Genomic DNA, 22,530 nt, shown 5'->3' on the forward strand with positions numbered 1-22,530 from the left:
ACAAGGCTATTTGAAATGTAAGTGTTTTGTGAAATAATGCAAACTACAAAATGTTCAAATTGTCTTGATTGGGCCCCAATAATTGTATGTAAACCAAACTTCCATTATTTTGTTTCATGTCCTTACTGGAAGTAGACCACAGTAATAGTACATGATGAACATCACAAGCATAATTTTAACTCCAGCTAATAGAATGATTATAGGAACATAACTATATCTATTCCACATGTTTGATCTTAGTGGCACAAAAGTTCTAAGACACAAGTCCTCCTGCAAACCTATGTGAATTTTAATGGGACTGCTCATGTGATTAAGTGTTGGCATGTGCCTAAAGATTGGCAGAATCAGGCATAAGCTTTTAGCTGAGAAAATAAACAGTCCACCATAAAAGGCCATCCTTAAGTAGGTTTTCCTAATGAAAATATATATTATTTTTCCTTTGATCAGTACCTTTGCTTCTGCTTATGAATAAATTAATGGTTTATACATCATATCTGCCATTTGGTGACTTACCACTTTTAATCTTTCTGCTTGAGACGTAATGAATTTCAGTACTTTCCATTTGTTCACATAGATTATGAAATACATTTCAAAATTCTGTTGTGCTCATAAACAAGTCTTTTTGTAGTCATACTTTAAATACTTTGGAATGTTAAAGGCAAGCTTGGCATTTTACCCAACTTCATTTGAAAGTTTAGCATCAAGGCACTGAAACACATCCCAGTGCATGTCCCAGGATGCAACATGAGCCCACGGCAGTTCCCTGTATAGGGTGTTTGCAGAATCTGGCTCCAACAATCTAGGCATCTTTCTCCACACAAGATTTCGCTTTGGGATGTAGAGTCTTAGAAGGCAAATTAGGGCTGAGAGAGCTGCAATGAGACATGGAAAGGGTTCATAGAATATCAGGTTTGGCAGGGACCTCAGGAGGTCATCTAGTCCAACCCCCTGCTCAAAGCAGGACCAATCCCAGGACAGATTTTTGCCCCAGATCCCTAAATCACCTCCTCAAGGATTGAACTCTCAACCCTGGGTTTAGCAGGCCAATGCTCAAACCACTGAGCTATCCCTCCCCCCAAGCAGTGGCTGGGACACTCCAGCCAGGCAGTTAATGAGGAGGGTGTCAAAATAACTGTTTTCTTCTGCCTGTTACCCAAAAACAAATTTACTTTTAAATCACATTTTTGCCTGTATTTCAGTACTTAATATATTTATAAGGCTCCCGTGACGCACACCCGCTCGCGCACGCTCTCTCTCTCCCTCTAATTAAAAAAGAGGACCTGCTTAATGCTTGGGCAATTCCATTCCCCAGTGTTTTGTGGTACTTGGTATATTACAAAGAGCTCACCAGTGCAGCATATTTATTATTTAGTTTATTTTAAGTCTAAAAAGAGAGAGGCGGGAGCATCCTTATATATTTTATTCAAACATCAGTGTTCATAGATTTGCTGATTTCTCTGCTTGCAATCTTTGGACAGCTTTATCTAGCAAATCCATAGTTTCCCTAAGAGTGACATTAACTGTAAATGGCTTAGGTTTAATGGTCAACCCATAGGTGAAGTCCATTTTAGAGTCCTCATTTGGATTAGCAATAAAATTGCACTGGTGTACCAGTATGGAGGTAAAGAGAAAGAGCTGCATCTTGGATAACTCCTCTCCAATGCACCTACGTTTACCCAATGAGAAAATCATCACATTGCTAGTAAGATCTTTGTTAATGAATCCATTCTCATCCAGGAATCTTGTTGGATCAAAATCCTCTGGGTTGGACCATTTTTCTGGGTCATGATTCACTGACCACTGATTGATGAATATGACCGTATCTTTAGGAATGAAGTAGCCCATTATGGAGGTGTCGACTGTGGTGGCATGTGGAATAGTGACTGGCACAAAGCTGCTGAAACGCATGGATTCATAAAGGAAAGCCATAACATAGGGCAAATGAGGTTGATCTTCTGCACAGGGCAAGCGATCTCTGCCAACAATCCTATCCACTTCTTCTTGCAATTTAACCTGAACCTTTGGATATCTGTTGGGATTTAAACATATATATACACATGTAGATTATATTTGCATAGATGACATTTTCAAACAACAGACTTTCTTTTTGAAAGAACCATATTTAATTAGAGCTGCTCACATTTTTTCACTATTTTTGTCAAATACAGTTGTCAAAATAAAATATTTCCTAAAAACATTGATTATGACAAATGTTCCGTGGGAAAAGGTCAATGATTTGTTTCAATAGTACTATAATTTGTTTAATTTAGACTGCTATTAAAATTTTATTTTATATTACATTTATTATTTCATGTGTATTGTATATTTTAATGCAATATAAAAGTTGAAACAATGGATTTAAATGACACTAAATTAATTATTTTTTAATTTTAAATTTCAGCTTTTCATTCTAAATCATAATTACTTCCCCCCACTCCATAGCCCCAAAAGTAGGAATTTATCACAGAATGGAAATGCTGTTTCTTGACCAGCTCTATATGTAATCTCTAAATCTGTTTACATTGGTGTTTGAATTAACATACATGAGACTACAGTATATTACACATGGATTAGAGCTGTGTGTAGTATTTTTTTACAACTAAAATATTTTAATCTGATAATTTATCAGAATAGGAAAGTTCTGAGCACTCGGATCTTTGTGGATATTTACTATGACTAATATCAAAATACACTTTCATGGTACTGCATTGTATTTAGGATCACTAGCAAAACATTATTCCAGACTTGTTATATAAACTTGGAGAAGGATCTCCAAGTGAGAGAGATTATAAAATAAATAAACAAACAAGCAAAAACATTGTAGAAAGAGGAAAAAATAGGCTGATCTCGTTTTGGGTTTTGTTTTTTTTAAGCCCTCATTCCTTCCCTCTCTAAAAGCAACAAAGCTCTATTGTCTTCCTGCATCTATAATTTTTTGAAGATTTGATTTTTAACTCATCAAGTTTGGGCTTTTCATGTTCCTGTATCTCCCCCTCTCTCTCTCAGTATGTCTGCATGAGACAAGGTGGGTGAGGTAGTATCTTTTATTGGACTAACTGTTGGTGAGAGAGAATTAATTGGAATTAATTTTGCAAATTAATTCTAATTCAGCAGTGAAGTGTTCTCCCTGGTCACTCAGCAGTGAAGTGTTCTCCCTGGTCACTCAATTACAGACCTAAGAGTTGCAATATTACAACAACAAAAACTTCAAAAACAGACTCCAACGAGAGACTGCTGAATTAAAATTAATTTGCAAAATGGACACCATTAAATTAGGCTTGAATAAAGACTGGGAGTGGGTGGGTCATTACACAAAGTAAAACTATTTCCCCATGTTTAGTTCCCCCCGTCACCCCCCCCCCCATACACACACACACTGTTCCTCACAACTTCTTGTCAACTGCTGCAAATGGACCATTTTGATTACCACTACAAAAAGTTTTTTTTCTCTCATGCTGGTAATAGCTCACCTTAACTGATCAGTCTCGTTAGCGTGTGTATGGTAACACCCATTGTTTCATGTTCTCCGTGTGTGTGTGTGTTTTTCTACTGTATTTTCCATTCCATGCATCCGCTGAAGTGGGCTGTAGCCCATGAAAGCTTATGCTCAAATAAATTTGTTAGTCTCTAAGGTGCCACAAGTACTCCTGTTCTTTTTGCGGATACAGACTAACAAGGCTGCTACTCTGAAACCTATTCAAGGTGAAGTGGCCCATTAATACCTCTGTAGTCATAAGACAAAAGGGGGAATTAGTGGGTTACAGATTGTTGTAATAAACCATAAATCCAGTGTCTTTATTAAGACCATGATTTTTAGTGTCTAGCAAAGTTATGAATTTAAGCTCCCAGGCTCATCTTTTGAAAGTGTTGTGAAGGTTTCCTTTTGAGGATGAGGCCTGAGAGGTCAGATCCCTTTGTGAAATATATGCAAGCATGGCAAAGTCCAAATGTAAAGTACTCCAGTTAGAATGCCAAACAGGTTATTTAAACATTAGTAATTATATCCTTACTCTTAACACCTTAAGTATGTGTGGCTTTTAAGCAGCAGCTAAATCAATGAGCCTAAGGAGATAACATCCACAGAAAGTGCAAATGGTTAAGGAAATGCTGGGAGATGAAAAGGAGGGAACACCAGTTTCTTGCTATTTAAATGCAGCTTCAAACCATAAGATTTTTGCTGAGTCCAATCATTTTCAGCGAGGTGAATATTACGATGCGTTTATAGGCACACACTGCCCAATGGGTCCACCTGCTCTAAAGCATTGAGACTGTTTGTTTGTTTTTCACTAGTCATGCAACCATAATAAAGGCACCCACATTATAGGAGCAATAACATAATAGAGGGTTTGTAAACCAGTGTGTGAACTCTTTATCTTGTTTAAGTAGATATTATCCTGTTCCTACCATCTCTTTGATCTTGATCTGGTAAAATCTGTTACTTTTGGGTTTGTTTTGTTCCCTTTTTGCCAGCCTGTATCTTCATATAACGTTTACTGGATCCATGGAGTGCATTGGGGTTTGCGTTTTTTTTTTTTTAAATCTTTAGTTTTTGGCAGTTTTCCCAGAGCTTCCGTGTGAGTTAATCATGAACAACCAACGTACTTTAGTGCCCACAAATACAGGATTGTTATCTTATGTGTACTTTCTACTAGAAACAAAGAGCTAATAACCAGATGAGTTCAGTCTGATGCTTGCACGTCACTGGCAATCAAAGCATTCACCTCTAATAATAGGCCAATTTGTTCATGGTGCATATTTAATACATTAGATTTTGGTTGCAGGATTCACTCCAACTTGTCTGTCTTATGTTACACACAATGTTCTGTACAGCTAGACCTATTAGTTTAGAAGCATTGTTTATTTTAGTTGGCTTTTATATAGAGATCCTTTCCAACAGCTGCATCTAATTGCGTTTGAGGAACTGGAGTGGGGAAAGCAATAGACATACTATGTGATTGGTGACACAACCTCACTGTCACATTTCAGAAGCATGGCAGGGGAGAGAAGAAAACTGGTTTGTTTTTTTAAATGAAACGGATGGGGTATATTTTCCCAGAATGCTGAAATTCTGACTGGCAAGGGGCAACTTTATTCTTTTGACTTCAACTAGCAGGATGTAGCCATACCTAGGTCTCATAAACTGATATTAAACACACCCTGCCTAAAGGTAACAGAGCCAGGTTGGCCCAATTCTGATCTCTCTCTCCGCCTCCCCCCAAGAGAGATCAGAATCAGGCTCTGTATTTGTAAATTATTTTAACCCTGGGTGAAAGCTCTTGCCTTAAACTGGGGAAGTCACTGCCATGTTTCCCTTGGAGGTTTTTTTATTTATTTATTAAATAAAGCTGTGACAAGATCCTCACAGTAGGCTTCCCCAAGAAAGCTGGGAGAGGGTCCTGCTGCTGGAAAGAAACAGTGGCAGTCAGGATGATGTAGCAGCAGTAGTGAAGAGGGTCTAGGTCTGGGATCATGCACTAAGAGGGACTCTGGGTATATCCCTGTTTGTGGTAGGTAAGAAGCTCTAGGATTACTACTAGTGATACCTATTTCTTATATAGCACTTTTCAAAGTCTTTTTGATGTATTTGTTCTCCCACCACCCCCCTGAGGTAGGGATGCAGCATTCTCCCAGTTTTACTAATGGGGAACTGAGGCACAAACTGATTTAGCTAAGGTCACTCAACAGGTCCATGGCAGAGCCAAGCACTGAGCCCAGGTCTCCCCTATCCTGAACCCCTCGACCCTCCTTTCCCTCGGAGGGGTCGAGGTCGTGGCCTGGAGGGAGATGAGAAGGGCTCGGATCCTGGCCGAGCAGGAATGCTCGGTTCATGCTGCAATGCAGGGTTTGGCCGTTGGTTAGGGACAGGGAACAAGGCGAGCCCCGGGCTGGGCGGCCGCCCCACTCCTCTGGATCGAGGGTGACCAGGTGTCCCCGTATCAGGGGCTTTATTTTACATGCACAACTCTACCCCTCTGGAAAACGTGCCCCCCTCCTTCACACTTGCCCCCACCCGGCCGCGTTGGGTGGCTGGTGGCTCTCAGCGCTTCTGGCCCGGCCCCTGCACCCCGGCCCCGGCCCGAGCGCACCCACCGGATGAGGAAGATGACGAGCCACTGCAGGGCCGTGGAGAGGGTGTCCTGGCTGGCCCCGAAGATGTCGGTGACGGTGGCGGGCACGTGCTCGAGCGGCAGCCGGGGCTGCTCCTGCTGCAGGCGGATGAAGGCGTCCAGCATGTCGCGGGGGGCGGCCCCGGGGCGCAGGCTGCCGCGGTGCTGCAGGAACTTGCCGCGCACGAAGCCGTAGAAGTCGCGGTTGAGCTGGCGGAAGGCGCGGTAGGCGGCGCGCACCGGGTTGGGGAAGCGCTGGAGCCAGGGCAGCGCGTCCACCAGGCTGCCGGCCCCCACCGTGCGGCCGAACTGCTCGTTGCGGCCCACCAGGCGCAGGAACTCGGCGTCGCCGTGGCTGTAGCGGCGGCCGAAGCACAGGGCGCTCATCACGTTGGCCACGGCCACCACCAGGCTGCGCGAGGGGTCCGGGAAGGCGCCGCCCGCGCTGCCCCGCACCAGCAGCGCCACCAGCGCCCGCGCCTCGCCCAGCAGGTGCTGCTCCAGCAGGCGGCGCGGGGCCGGGCTGCCGGTGGAGAAGGCCCGCACGGTGGAGTGCGCCAGCCGGCGCTGCAGCTTCCACAGCTCGGAGTAGCCGCCGAAGGCCAGGCTGCGGCCCCCGGACACCAGCTGGAAGGAGGGGAAGCGCGGCCGGCCGGCGAAGGCGGCCCCCTGGCGGATGAGCGCCCCGCGGATGGCGCGCTCGCCGTTCAGCACCACCACGGGCCGGCTGCCCAGGCGCAGCTGGAACACGTCGCCGTAGGTGCGGGCCAGGCGGGCGAAGGTGAGGTGCGGGGCGCTGCCCAGCTGAGCCGCGTTGCCGATCAGGGGCCACGGGAAAGGGCCCGGGGGCTCCAGGCGCCGCTGCCGCAGGAGGAGCTTCGCCAGGTGGATGGCGGCGAGCAGGGAGAGGAGCAGCAGCAGGGCGCTCTGCAGGGGCGGGATGCTGGAGAGCGCCTCTCCCAGCCGCCGGAGGGCCATGCTGCGGGGAGAAGCAGAGATCAGCTCGGGCTCTGAAGGAAGGGTTCATGTGCCCGCACCTGCCGCGCAGCAAAAGGCGGGGGCAGTGGGGGGCTGCAGATGTGCTGGCTTCGCAGGGGCGGCCAGTGTAAACAGAACAAGGCCTGACACCGACGCCAGCGAGCGATGCTCATCATGTCACTGTGGCGCCTGAGATGTGCCTAGAAAGCGCCTAGCGCGCGGCTGGGTGCGGAGCGAAAGCCGCAATCAAGCACCATGGGCGTTTGAGAGCTGGGGAAGCGCTCGCCCCGGCCGAGAGGGGAAGTTTGCCTCCTGGCATGCGGATTCCCACGGCAGGAGAGGGCGAAGAGAGGAGGATGCGCTCGCTGTAAGGAGCTGCCGCGACGTGGAAGCTGCAAGAAGCTTCTTCCGTATACAGGTCGGGCAGGTGATGCCAGCAGTGTCACCGCACGTCTGTGCCTGCTGCAAAATAAATGCGTCTACCGCTTTGGAATCTGCGCGCAACGCTCCTATTTGTCTTTGGAAGGAAACAGTGAGAGACTCTGTAAATCAGGACAAGCTTTCCCCGTTCCTGACTTGAATTAGCGGTAGGCGTGAACTGGTAACAGTCAGTATGCACGCATGGGTTGAGGGAGATGGGCACAGCCCCAGTGATACGGGAATATCATTCACACCCAAATAGCAGTTACCAGTGTGGTAACTCAGAGCTCCTAGACAACGATCTAAACGTGCTTCACATTTTGTCTTTTAATTTGAGTATGGGGGGAGGAGAAGGGGGGAGGCAGCTTTTAAAAAAATTTCTAATAAAACTGACCTGCTGATAAATGCTTCCATCCGAGATTTCTGGGCTCCAGTGGGAGGATCCGGGCAGCCCGCAGCAGCTGATCCGTGCAATTGGGCAGCCCCAGCAGGAGACTCAGCACGCAGCGCAGCAGTGAGGTTCAGATCCCAGACTGTGGGAAACTCATTAGAAGCCCAGGTTCTTGTCACCCGCAGCTTGGCAGGTCATGTGCAGGCAAATGCCAATTGCACCCGATCCCGCATCGTGAGTTGTTCTAACTTTCCAAGCCTGTTAACCCTTCAGAGCTCGCACTTCAACAGCCCGCCTCGTTCAGACTAAATAGACATCAGCCAGGTGTGATCCCCGCACAGAGCCCGGGTGATGGGGCAACCAAAACCTGCTGGAGAAAAATGAGCGGCTTGCAGGACAGTTTAGTTCCCCCTGAGTTGAGCCGGAGCCCGGCTGGGCAGCGTCCTGGCACTGGCTCTCCTGGCTTCAATTCCACCAGCAGCTGCAGCCGCCAGCCCGCAGTTAGCCCTTCTCGAATTGCCTGGTATTGACAAATCGCAGCCGCCCGGTTCTTCCCTACGGGAGCCGGTTCTTTGTCAATTGCCTTTGGCCCCAACCCATCGGGACTGGCTGAGCCTTCGAGGTTTCCTGCCTTTGGGTGAACGTTTAGCAAAGCGGTTCCAGTTGAACGGCTGGCGGGGCTGTGAGCTCGCGGACTCCTGTGGCAGGAGGGAAAATCTCCTTCATCTTCAGGGTTTATGAAGTTGGAAAGTTTCCCCCTCCTCTGCCTGTCGCCTCCCAGTTGCGTGCGGAGTTTGCATTGCGTGAGCCTGTGGTGGAACCCTCCAGCCATCTCCTCCCCCCGCTCTCCCTCTTCGCAGTACCTGACACCAGCTTAAAGGGAAATAACGCGAAGCTGGGCAATGCAGGCGCCCGGCAGCGTGCAAGATTAGAAGGAAACGGCTGTAGCACGGGGAGCCAGGCTGATAGCTTTGCCACCTGCTGAAGGGAGCTGTTAGTTCCCAGAAGTGAGTTATTTCCTTGGTGAGAGGATGAATAGTTCGTTCCTGTTCGGTTTTGCTCCTCATCAGAAATCTCTGTAGGTCACGGGGATGTGTCCCCTCTCTGGCGGAGGGTATGGAGTCTCGGCTGGAAATAGCCTGCACGTCTTTCCATTCGTTCGCTTACCTCTGGGACAGCACGAACTGTTCCTCTGGCTGCTCAGGGAAGCCCAGGGAGTTTTTGCTATTGACTTGAAGGGAAGCAGGATAGGGCAAAGTAAAGGGAACAGCCCAGATGTTTCCTAAGGTTCCTTCTTGAGTCCCATTACAGTTTTTATTTGTTTAGGGAGTTTTAAGAGGTTGACAAATGCTTGCCATGTAAATATCAGAGACAATACAATAATCGTTATAACACTGGGCTTTTAGTTAAAGAGGTACAATGATATAGTCATCAGATCTCTATGTTACTATATTGCAGAGTGAGCATGTTAAGACACCTAAAGACATGTCATTTCTAATTGTTTTATTAGACCGAGTAAAATCTCTGATTACACACTTAGCAGAGCAGACATGTCTATCGCATGTTAATATTCAAAAGTAAATGTACTGTTCCCCTTTTCAGGCACAAATAGTGATCTTTTCAGAGGTATATTTTCCAATGTTCCAATATTATTGGGATGCTTTCCACGATTTATTTGAGGGATTATTTCCTTGTAGACACATACTGACAGAGAGAGAGAGTTAAGCACTATAATACATTTAGGATGTATTCCATTCTTTCTGTAATCCATTTTAAATCAAGAAGTCCTCAGAGATACCTACAAAAAGGCGGTTCTGCGTTTCTTTTCAAACTGCTTTTCAAATATTCTTAAACTCTCACGCACAAAATTTGCCCCAGGCTAACAAAATAGATTACAAATTGTTAGCATGGCAGCTTTGAGTGGAAAATATCATCTTGGTAGCATTTAGAGTTTCATGAGATTAGAACATGGCATCTTGTCCATCTGAGAAGATTTTTTTATTTTGCTATACTATTTATTAATTTGTTATAAAAGGCACATTGTGTTCACAGCATTATATCTGGATTCATATTACAAACATTTAAGCAGACTGTTACCAACAGTTGGCATTGGTCAAACCCATCTCTCTCCTTCTACCACCTCCGTCAGCTGAGTAATGAATGACCTAATCCTATTTCCACTGAAGTCAATGCACACTTTACCATTTATTTCAATGGCAGCAAGAATGCATCTGTTATGAGCTGGGTGAAATCTTGTTATGGGTGGAGTTAAAACCTCACTGAGATTAATAGGTCTGACTGCACCCTTCAGTTAACATACTGTAAAGATAAACCTCACCTATGACAAAAGGAATATGTGAACACATCCAGGAATTTTTGCTATGTAATGTTTATGTTCAGCGGCATGGATGTATGCAAGAGGGAAGAACACACAGAAGCTGAGACAGATTGGTATCTGACCTGGAAGAAACCTGAGTAGAGATTTTTTTGGTCAGAGGTGCAGGCTGAAAAGAGTGTTCTTGGTGCTGTGAGCCAAAGAAGTGGTTTCCTACTATTTGATTCCTTCTGCATTCAGAGACACAGAAGTTTGCATGTTCTTTGTAAATAAACAAAACTGCATCAAAGAAATCCTTTTCACCAATTTCTTCTCCCAACTGGAACATCCCCAGGGCCCCAAATTTTGACTACATGCTCGAGTCAAAAAGAGGCAACGGGTCCTATATCTCTGTCCTGCCCTCCTCCCCCTGAATTAAGAAAAGGACAGTATGTGTTTTGCATCGAACCCCCAGGTCGCCAAACTCCAGTGCTGGTGGACTGCAAGAGGGAGAAGATTTCCAGAACCAAGGTTAACTTACCAAGGACGCCTTGCTGTCTGCACCCAGGAGCTTAACATTGGGGACAAAGATCAAGAACATCCTGACCCACCAGAACAGGACACTTGAAACAGGTACCTGAAGAAGCTGAATCCTAGGCCATTCAGAGCACTTTTAAATGGCATTTCCTGACTGTTGAGTGCCTCACTTTGCAGCCTTAAGATTTTTTTTCCTGTTGAACCTCCAAATTAGATTGTAAGTATAACTGCTCACCCTGGGTGGTCAGCAGGGATTGAACAAAGGACTTCTCCACAAAAATCATCAGCATTCACTGTTCAAGCTAGAGGACTCAAATCTAAAGTCCATGTATTATTACAAGCCTATTTTTTTTTCATTCTGTAATAAAATATATATCCTCTCCTTTCATTTTTCTTTGGCCTCTGAGAAAGATAAGTGACTTCCAGGAGTCATGGATGTCGAGTCCTACCATTGATCAATGGTTGGGGGAAAAGAAAGAGAAACAAGGCAAGATGAGAAAAAAGATATTACATTTATTCTTTCATATTTATATTGAAGTGGTCCCTACTGGCCAACCAGGTCTGGGCCCCATTGTGCTGGGTGCTGTACAAATATGTAAACGAAGTTCTCACCCAAAGTGTCGAGTGTTTAAATCCATTATTGTCCAAACATTATTTCAACTGCATGTAATAAACACTCACCCCAACTTTCTAGGGCCTGATTCTCTAGTGCTTTGCACCTTGTGTAGTCACACCTGTGCAAAGCATATGAAATGTTGCCATTCTGATTTCTTAGTGTTTTACAAGGTGTTTACAGTTTCAGGGTAACTGCACCTATATTCCTCCTCCATGGTCCCTTGAGGGCACTCACTTAAGGTTTTCAGCTCCCAGGTGTCACCCCTCAGGTGGAGACCCATGTGTCTCTCCCTCCTGTCTGGGGTTTTAAGACTACAAAGCTCCTTGCCTTACACTGTGATATCACCAGTCCACTTAAAGGCCAGTGCCTGTGCATTGCTTTCTCTCCCCGAGGGCTATGAGCAGTGTATTGCCAGCAGTGGCAAGTCACCATGCAGCTCTTTCTAACAAGCACTTTATTCATAAGGTAAAAGCGTTACAGGGAACACATAATAAAACAAACAGATTTTAACACACACTAAACATACTAGGAGTCACTCGTGTAAGAGTTAGGTTTTTGTTATTTAAAGCTAATAGAGTTTACCACAAGAGTTCAGTTTACATGAAGATATCTTCTGATACAGGTTCCACTAGTACAAAAGATTATTTTCCTCAGTTTCACTGCCTTACACTCATACAAGGCAACAGTAGGCATCTGATTCTCATCTGTGAGAGAGTGCCAGGGATGTAAGGGAATTGGCTGGGGCTCCCTGATTAAGGGGCCAATTCTATGCTGGGCCTGCCTAAATTAGAGCATCTTGGGATTGCTTTTTAAAATATATATTGTTACATTGTATATCTTAAAACATTATTCATGTCTTATATTTATTTGAGGCAGGGGCCTGTGGAAAATACTGTGTGTGATCATAATACATAGGCACCAGAAGAATGAATAAAGGTTGAACAAGCAGTATTTATTCTGGCATTTACTAACTTTTGGGGGATGGCATTTATTATTTGTATTATTGTAGGACCTAGGAGCCATGGAAAAGGACCCCATTGTGCTAGGTGCTGTACAAACACAGAACAAAAAGATAGTCCCTGTCCCAAAGAGTTTACAATTTAAGTATAAGACAACAGATGGATACAGACAGACAAATAGAGGCATACAAGGAACCAATGAGTCTATGTTGGTCAGCATGATAGGCTGTGGTCTCAGCACGGGGGTGGCAAAATGCACATCCCTGACACAAAGGCCAAATTTCCCTTGCCAAATTCCAAGTTCCCACTCCAAAGAATGCAGCTGTTCAAGCTTTAACATGAAAAAAACAGTGTATTTTCACTAGCCTCATTTTTGGAAAGAGCTGGACTGTTTGGCCTGAAACATTTCCAAAATTTCAGCCTCAGGCAGACACCCAGCATGTACAACTTCAGCCCAAATGGTTAGAGTTTGGCAAAGTTATAAGCAATTGAAAACATAGGGGTTCCCAATCAAGATCGGGACCTATTGTGCTAGACTCAATACATACACAGTAATTTATAGTCTAAAGAGAGAAGATGGCTAGAGGGTGGGATGGGAAAAAAGAGGCAGAGATGAATAAAAGATCAGCTGCAGAGCCAGATATAGTTTCCCAGGTCAGTGCCCTACCCCATAGGCCATTTTATCAACTTACAGTTTCTCATGGTATAATTTCCCATTGTATTTTTCACTTAATTTCTTCAATTTGTATTGTGCCCTGATCACCATTCTTTCTGCACAAATACAGTTTTGTAAAGAGCAAAAACAGACTGCAATATTGAACCTGGTTGTTCTGAACACAGCATGTATCATTAGTACAGTAGGGTAAGGTGAATTTTAAGTACTGCCCCTTCACCCACAGAATATACCTAACTGTGATGCCTGTTGTCTTGCCCTTTTGGGCTTTGATCTCATGAGTTCATGGGTTGGGCTGGAAGCTTCAAATGAAAACACCTGTGCTGCAGAAAGTGGTGGTAAGGTTTCGGCAGGTGGTGCTCTCTGAAAGTCTGCACTGAACCATTATTGAAGTGTAACATCAGGTGACACTGAGGAGGTTGTCCTTTGCATGAGTTTTATAAAACAGGCCCTGAGCACTTGTGCTCATTAAAGACCAATCACATTTTCCTTAGGATTAGGCACATGTGCCGGGCGGAAGGAGGGGATCACACCGTAAGGGCCAAAGTTTCATAAACCGTGACCCCCATAGGATCTGTAATGACTTCTTGGTGTGGTGTTTGCAGAGTTCAAATGGCTACATTTTGACAGTGGGAAATGTTCAATGTTTTAAATAAGCAAAGTCTTAGCACTCAGTTACACACAGGTAGACAGTATCTCTCGTGCTCTGGAAAGTGCGAATGTGCTATTCATAGAGATGGTGCGTGAGATAGACTTATTATTACTTGTTTGCAATGTTGTTGATTGCTACTTGTCTATCTGGTGGCTTAATCAAACAGGGACATAGCAATATGAATAGCATGAGGGCTCTACTCAGCTCAGGAGGTCAGACTAAATGATCATGATGGCCCCTTCTGACCTTTGAGTCTATGAGCTCAAGCACTCTAATCTCAAAGGGGCAGATCCTCTGATCTGGTGTAAATGGTCAGAGTTCAGCTGAAGCCAATGAAGCCATGATCATTGACACCAGCTGAGGATCTGCTCCTAAGTGTCACTCCCTAAATGCTGCTCCTTAAATAAGCAAAACATAAACCTGGCTACTCCTTTTCTTAATTGTTTGGTGCTTTCTGTTATTATCACATCATTGCTAGAAAGCCCCATGGAATAGTGAAAAAAAGACAATCAGGGCTGAGGGGAGAGGAAAAACACAAGGATGGAGGAGGAGCAAATCTTTCTTCTGATGCACTAGGTCAGTCTTGATGCCTCAACTTTGCTGAGTTTGAAATGTATAGTTATATGGCAATATCTCCGGTCCCAGACACAACCAGAGGAACCTCTGTCTTGCAGTGTCCAGTTATGCCCACTGGATGCTGCAAGCTTATGAGTTTGTCAATTTAACAAATAAATGGATGTTACCAGGCTTGTTATCCCAAGGGGAGTCTTTGACATGCTTCAAACCAAATGCACTGCTTCAGGAAGAATAAACAAAAGAATTTATTAACTACAAAAGATAGATTTTAAGTGATTATAAGTCAAAGCATGACAAGTCAGAGTTGGTCAAATGAAATAAAAGCAAAACGCAGTCTAAGCTGATCTTAACACTTTTAGTGCCCTTACAAACTTAGATACTTCTCACCACAGGCTGGTTGGTTGCCCTTCAGCCAGGTTCTCCCCTTTGATCAGTGTTTCAGTTGCTTAGTGGTGGTGGTGGTGTCTGTAGATGGAGGTGGAAGAGAGAGGAAGAGCATGGCAAATGTCTCTCACTTTTATCATGTTGTTTCTTCCCTCTTGGCTTCCCGCCCCACCTTCAGGGCCAGGTGAGCATTACCTCATTGCAGTCCCTGACTGACTAAGGGAAGCGGGGTAATTCATTCGAGAGTCCAGCAGATCCTTTGTTGCTGCCTGGGCCAGTGTCCTTTGTTCCTGTGAGGCTGGGCTGGGTTTGTCCCGTCCATTCCCTGATGAAGTGTGAACTGCCCCTCTGTTCCTGGAGAGTTTTGCCTGGGCTTGTTTTAAGCCATGAGGACGCATTTTCAGCGTCATAACTGTATACATGAAATTACAACCTATAACATTACTAGAACAACAATGCTCAGTGCATCATGAGCCTTCCAAAGATACCCAACATGACAAATTTTGCATTGGATACCACACAATCATATTATAAGGATGAACATGGGGGTGCAGGGTGTTCCTGAGACACAGAGTGTCACACGTGGTCATAAGAAAAAGTTTAGAACCAGCTGGGCTAGGATAGTGTTCTTTGCTAACTGTTTCAGTGATGACAAGTCCTGATTAGAGAGACATGTGGCTTCATCAGCCTGGGAAAATTGACCTTGATGAGAGAACTCCTCAAAGAGTCAGCATGGTCTAGTGGAAAGGGTATTGGACTGGGAGTCGGGAGATCTGGGTTTTATTCCTGTGCCTGTCACTTCACCTCTCTGTGCCTCTCTTTTCCTTTACAGTCTAAGGAGCCTTTTCAGGGCACTAGTCTCTTCCCCAAAGAGCTTATCTTTTTGTCATGTGTCTGTACAGCACCCTGCATGATGGGGTCCTGCTATTACTCGGGCTCTGAGGTCTGACAGTAATACAAGCAATAATACTGGGGTCTTACTTTATGGTTTTACAGTGCTTAGCACAAGGGAACACTGATCATGGCTGAGCCCCCCCAGGCATTCTGATAATATAAAAATGTCTGCCCTCTCCCCTCCATGCAGAGTTCAGCAGCTCCAAAGAACCCATATGTATTACTTCTTGTATTTGGGAGCAAACCCAAGGGAAGTGTGCATGCGTTTCTGAACCATTCTGTTACTCTAGCCATCAATGGTGGCAAAGACTAGGAGGAAAACAAGCCTGCAGGTGCCTGTCAGGACAGGTTTGGTCTTGTCACAATTCTCATTCACTAGTTCTTGCTAATCTCCTGGTACGCCAAGTGGGAAAGACAGAAACAATTAAACCACCACCCCTTTCTCCCAAACATGCATGTTACACAGGACTCAAGTCAGCTGTGGCAGGATGGCTGCCTCGACGGAGGGCAGATGCACTCCCTGACCAGGGGCCAGGTTTCCAATGGAAGAGGCAGAAGCAATAATTCTGGGATCATGCAGGCAGCTGCTACCTCTTGTGGAGGAAACAGCAATGTCCAGGCGAGGGATGGGGAGATACCACTGGAAAAATAGCAATAGCTGCAATCCTGGGAATAGACAGCAGGTTCCCTCCAGAGGCAGCAGTGCCGGGATCAGGTGAATTCCCTCTGGAGGGGAAGCAGCAATTATGTAGGCCAAGCATGTGGGCCCTCTGGCTAGGGTAAGCAGATAGCAAGTGTGAAAAATCAGGACAGGGGGTGGGGGTTAATAGGAGCCTTTATAAGAAAAAGCCCCAAATATCAGGACTGTCCCTATAAAATCAGGACCTCTGGTCACCCTACCTCTGGCTGAGGTAGAAAGTAGTGTCAACCTCTGGTAGGTGGGTCCCCAATGGCAGTAGCATAGCTGAGAACAGGAGGGTAAGGTAAAGGTCCCCCTTTGGCGAACAGGGGACCTGCATGGTGTGGAACAGACCAATAGTCCATCATGGCTGGTATCTCGTCTCTGAGGGTTGCTATTTCCATACAGTGAGGAGGAATGTAAAACACCCATAATGGACAATTCTGTAGTAACATGGGGAAGAAGCAGCAGCAGTGCAGGGAGCAAATGTTTTACCAGTTTTCTAGGGGATTAGGAGCTGCACCAGACCCTTTGTGGGGCGTCTTGGCTGAAATCGAGGCTGGCTCCTGAGGTGTGAATGGCATGCAAGCAAAGTCTTAGCAGTGGCTGCTCTGAGAAGATAAATAGCACAATCCCCTGGTTATTAGTCCCCCGCGCTCCTCCTCTTCTCCCTGACTGACTTTGATTTTGTTACTTTACTCGAGCTTTTAATTTGCGTGCAGGCAAGTACAAAGGCACAACCGGATATACCTGTTATTTGCCAGTGACCTGAGAGTTTAGTTTATGTTAAGCCTTGGGTTGTGGTAAGGCTTGCACGCGATTCCTCAATATACTTGCTCCAGGCAACTGATGGATGGTGGTGTTGGAGGATGAAGGAAAGTTTTAAAGTGACAGAAGCTTATTTCAGGCCTTCTTCACTTTCCAGTTATGTAATCCTCCTGGGTTTATTTCAGTGTGGAGCCAAAGCTTTGTCTTCTATTCAGGCAAGAAATTTATCATTGACACAACATTTAACCAGTGAAGTATTTGCTGTAATTTTGTTAACAGCCATCACTGCAGCTAACCTTGTGACTGTTTTGAGTGATGGCTAAAAAGCTAGTCAGAGTTGCCCCCAAAAGTTTCCAGACTATGCAATGACTATAAAAAACTGTGGCTGTACTTTACTAGTGTGATATCCTGGGTACCTAATGGCACTTAATGTTAGGAGGTACTTGAGGAAAGTACCTAATCACAACAATTTCATTTAATTCCTTTTCCGCCTTAAAAGGTTTAAATAAAATAATTTCCACCCTCCACTTTTCACCTATTCAATATTGATTGATACTGCACCAGAGGAAGGAAAGAAAATTGTCTAGTAGTTGGAGCTAGTGTCTGGGAGTCTGGAGAGCTGGGTTCCTTTCTACATCTACCATTGACCTTTGAAAGTAACTGTAAAAATGGCCTAGTGTGTTTCAGTGTTTGCTGCCTTTCAGTTATACCACATCAAATTAGCTAAGTCTGCAAAAGGAAAGGAAGCGTTTCCATCTGCCAGGCCACTATACTCGACTTGAGGTCTGAAATGTGAGCTCTTTTATTTCTGGCATATGTATTATCCCAGTGATAAAGATTCTACAGAAGGAATTCAGTCTGCATTTCTACTGAAGATGCTTGACACAGAATGGAATCCAACTCATTCTCGGCCCTGTCAGGCAGGCATGCTGGAACAGTTCGTATAGTGGGGTGCTGAGAGCCATTGAACCAAACCATAAACCTTGTATATGATGGAAACCACTTCAAGCCAGGGGGTGTGGCAGCACCCCCAGTATCCCTAGTTCCAGCACTTATGCTGTCAGGCCCACAGTGCTAGCAGGAGTGAAATATAGTAACATGTATTTTAGTCACTATGGGCCAGATTCTGATACCTTTGCTCACATTGAAGATTGGCTTTCTCTGACACAATGGAGTAAGGTTCTACTCAGCTCGAATAAGGGCATCGTAATATGGGTGTTAAGTAATCAGAGACATCACAAAGCAGATCTGTTGAGTAAGAACGTGTCATTTAAACAAATTTGCTTTGACCATAACATACATCATCTCTTCTGTGGCTGTTTCCTCATTACTAAAATCAGGATACTGCTTAACAGCTAGAATCATAGACCTTATACTGCTTCCTAGGTCCTATGCTGTCTGCTCCCAGTGAAGATTCTCTTTTAATTTGAGTGGTAGGGAGCTGTGGTTTTTGAAGCAAGAGGATCTGAGTTCTTTCCTCCTTTGTGGGAATCTTGGACATAACAGGGGCATATACTGTCCTCTGCACAGAATAGATCAGTTAGCAAAATTCTTCCAGTCAAAGGCACTTACAACCAATGGACCCTTGTCTCCATGAAGTATACCTATGTATACTTTTCTTTCCTCTCCTTCTCATTTCCCTTTTTCTCTCCACATCCCTCCCCCTTCTCTGACCTTTTAAGCAGTTTTTAAAAAAATGCAAATATTTTTCCTATTTTCCGTCACCTTTTATGTTTTCAAAATTAGAAACAGATTTTATGTAATGTGTCCATTATCAGCTCTACCCCTTTTGTGTCAGCACTTGGGATAAGTATGAAAAATTTGCTACCCTGATGAGTTTGTAAATTCTAACTAGAACATGTGACTGGTCTTTCCATGGTCAGGATGTTTCTGCAAGCCAGTACTTGGTTTCCCTGCTAAACTACACGGACATGCTTGTACCAGGGCTGGATTAAGGTGGGGGCTTTAGGGGCTGCAGCCCAGGGCCCAGGCTCAAGGGGGGGCCTGCAAAAATAAATCACAGGCAGCAATCTCCAACTCCGGGCCACTAGAAGTCCCGCTGGGTGCTCAGGCAGGCTGCCTGCATGCCATAGCCCCATGCCACTCCTGGAAGCAGCCGGTTGCTAGCATGTCTCTGCGTCCCTTGGTGGGGGGGCAGGGAGGTAGCTCCATGCACTGTCCCCACCCCCAGCACCATCCCCACAGTTCCCATTGGCCGGGAACCAATATCTTATTCATTTTTTCTATTTTAATGCCCTACTGCATATTGCCTCATTATGCAGACGTACCTTTTGCCATTTCGTTAAGTTTTTTAATAATCACATAGAAATCCTGACCCTGCATCCTTGGGATCCACGCACTCCATTGAATCATTGGGTGATTTGGATGTGCAAGGAACGCAGAAATGGGCCTAGTTTCTGGAGCAGCCCCCATTTAAAACACTGGAATAGTATTTCATTGCTTAATTGTGTCTGTGAATTAGTGAAACAGAACCCCAGTGGAGATGTTGTCAATCTTACACTGGTGTTTATGCAGGGGAAATTATAACTCTACAGACAGCTAGTAAAAATTTTGAAAAAATGTTGGTAAACTCAAGAAAAGCATAAAGAGCAGGGCTTCAATTTTCATAGTGTTTCCTGGAGCCCCCCAGGCCTTCCCTGCCCAACATGCTATGAGGTCTGGGGCGGAGGGGTTGGGATTGAAAATATTTACCAGAGCTCTGCTCCAGACAACTCCAGCTGAATTTAAGCCCTGGAAAAGAGTAATTATACTCTGAACAGATGCTCTGTGAAAATGGTGTAGTGAGTTCCATGTTTCTTCCTCAATTATTTCCAGTATCCAGCTAAAATACTATTTTCTAACTACCAGACCTGGGGTGTAAATTCTAGAGTGCTCTAATGTGTTGCACTCTAACTACCTAGTGTAGACCCTGCTGACATGAACTAAAAATACTTAGAACATGCTAGCCAGGTCTACCTGGGGCAGTTAGAGTGCAGTATATTCTAGTGCACTCCAATCATCACAGGGCATAGTCTGGGCAGTGAATCCAGTGCCCCAAACTCCACTGAAATTTGCTGTGGTTTCACCACCTGGTAGAACCTGGAAATCATAACTGTGTATGTGCCACAGGGGTGGTGGAAACAAGTGCCCTGCTACTAAATATGAATCATGAACACAGCAGACCTATGGGAGGCTGCTATTTGCTGTGTTTGTGGTTGGTATCTGGCACTTCATGCTCACACTCTCTCTCACACACACACTTTTATATAAAATATGTGTATGCAGTGCCCCATCACCCTCTAAACAGGAGCCACCATGGAGAAGATCCCTGAAACCAATGAGGGCAAGTCTATGCTACAAAATTAAGTTGACCTTAGTTACAGTGATGTGCAGCCACCACAGTAATTAAATCACTTTTATGTGTCCACACTATGCTCCTTGTGTCGGCAGTGAGCATCATCACCAGGAGCACTTGCACTGATTTAACTGTCAGTGTGGGGGTGGCTTCTGAAAGGCAGCGACAGTTGATGTAAGCAATGCCGCATCTACACTGACACTACATCAATCTAACTAAATGCTACGCCTCTCCTGTAGGTTGGTATAGCAGGCGAGTTACATGGGTGGGAACTACATTGCAGTGTAGACGCTTACAGAATTAGGTCAAGGTAACCTGCCTTGAGTCGACGTAGCTCTGTAGTGTAGACCAGGGCTGAGTCTCAAAATGTGTGTGTAGACATATGGCCAACCATGTGGCCATCCTGTGCTCTTGGCAGAACAATTCTTGCAGGAGCTGTGTCATTTGGGACTTCTCTGCTGGTCACCACCTCTGGAACCTGCCTCTTGGATGGATACGGGTGTGGGTTTCCACAATTTACAGAGAGAAAGGAGGCAATTAATTCTGATAGGGTGAGGATGTATTTACTTGCTGAAGTCTCTTGTTTTCTACCTGGATTATAAACGCTTTGGGAGCACTGATTGGTGGTTTTGTTTTGGGGTTTTTTTGGTCTGTATTTGTACCATGCCTAGCACTATGGGGTCCTGGTTCATGCCCAGGACTCCTAGGTGCTCCAGTAATACAAAGAAATAATAATGAAGTCCCATGGGGTTATTTTGCAGTGAGGTAGGAATGACGGTCTCTCCCCAGCTCTCCCGCCCCCTTCAAAGGCTCAGATCCAGAACCCCACAAAGGTGAGCAACACAGGGCTGCTGCCTGGTCACGGGAAGAGGGTGGGAAGAGTGCGGGGTAGGTGGCTCTCTGCTCTGCCATGCCCCCCACCCCGCGGCTCGATTCTTTGGGGGATGTCCCTCCGGCATGCAGCGGTGGAAGGGATATTCTGGTTCTCTGGCAGCGCAGTCAGCGGATGGGAGGCTGAATGAGCATGAAGCTGTCGCTTTTACATGACCTCCTTCCTGCTTATGGTTGCACGTCCATTAAAGCCTGCGGCTTTCGGCCTCTCAGGAGCCCCAGGCAAAAAGAAGATGCGAAGGACCATGGTTTTCTCTCGCTGTCCCAGCAGCGATCTCACTGCCTGGGTCGGGGTCAGCTTGTGACGCCCTGGTGGCTTTCTGGCACTTCGGATTTGCCCTACACTCAGTGGGTGAATGGGAGGGACTCTCTGATCCCGCAGACAGCCAGGGTCTTGCCATCGCCAGCGTTTTGTTAATTCCTTTGCAGCACTTTTCTGTTTTAATGACCACTTCAAAGCTGAGCGCTCGACCCAGCTTCAGGTAAACGGAGAGGTTTTACAGTGGCAGGCGGGGTAATGACAGGGCAGGGTTTATTGTGGAATATTCCGCATTGTCAGTTTCCCCTCCAGGCTCTGTTGTGCGTGCCGTTCGCTTGACAAAACAATACGTTGAATAAACGCTAGAAATTAAACCTCATTTCCTTAGGGCGGCACATTAAAGACAACTCTTTGGAAAGCGTCAAGTATGAAATAGGAAGAGAGCCTGTGCTCCCCCCCCCATAGCCATCCGTAGTAGTGCCAAGCCAATAGCCTTAAATTATCAGTTTGGCAGGGGTGTATTCACAGCGAAGCGCCATCTCTGATTCCCAGCTGCTGAGCTTGGGGAAGGTAAAATCGTTTTGAGAACACAGAGGAAAGAAAGTGCTGCTGAATCAGACCATTGCCCGGCAGCGATTTGTGGAATTAAAGCCCAGTGAATAAAGTCTCTCTTGTAAGATCATTTCCAAGACTGGGAAAGATCCCTTTAAATGGCTGCATTCATCCAGAACGGAGTAAATGCACCATCCGAAACGTAAAGCAACGGGACAAACGTGAACTGCCGGGCACCAGAGCAAAAGAGGGAGCGCAGTGAGACCGCGCGTGGAATCGAAAGGCTGGTGCTGTAAGAGCAGGTTGATTTTCAGATCCACATAGCAAAATAGGGGGAAACCTCTACAATATAAAGAGACAAAGCGACCTACATCGCGAACCACTAGACGTTGGGTAGGATCTGAAAATTCCGAACACAAAAGTGTATTTTGAGTGTAGCAAGATTTTTTTTTAACTAGTAGTTACCACAGAAACACCGACGGTTCACTACAGTCTGCCCCCTGCACGCAATATTGATTTATTGTC

General features: G+C 45.4%; 1 protein-coding gene across 2 annotated transcripts; it reads right to left on the bottom strand.

Moving 5' to 3' along the window:
* Positions 1-652: 652 nt before the first annotated feature.
* Positions 653-8,732, bottom strand: LOC120400195 (cytochrome P450 1B1). Of its 2 annotated transcripts, XM_039528604.1 has the most exons (4): positions 7,900-8,732; positions 6,091-7,086; positions 1,671-2,029; positions 653-872 (listed from the first exon to the last, which is right to left on the bottom strand). In XM_039528604.1, the coding sequence occupies exons 1-4, from the start codon at positions 7,917-7,919 to the stop codon at positions 673-675; spliced, it is 1,575 nt and encodes a 524-aa protein (XP_039384538.1). In that variant the 5' UTR covers positions 7,920-8,732; the 3' UTR covers positions 653-672. The 2 variants fall into 2 exon arrangements, with proteins under 2 accessions (XP_039384538.1, XP_039384537.1); XM_039528603.1 differs by lacking the exon at positions 653-872 and having other exon boundaries at positions 1,406-2,029.
* Positions 8,733-22,530: the final 13,798 nt, after the last annotated feature.

This window comes from Mauremys reevesii, linkage group 3, assembly GCF_016161935.1.
Source record: "Mauremys reevesii isolate NIE-2019 linkage group 3, ASM1616193v1, whole genome shotgun sequence".
Taxonomy (NCBI): Eukaryota; Metazoa; Chordata; order Testudines; family Geoemydidae; genus Mauremys; species Mauremys reevesii.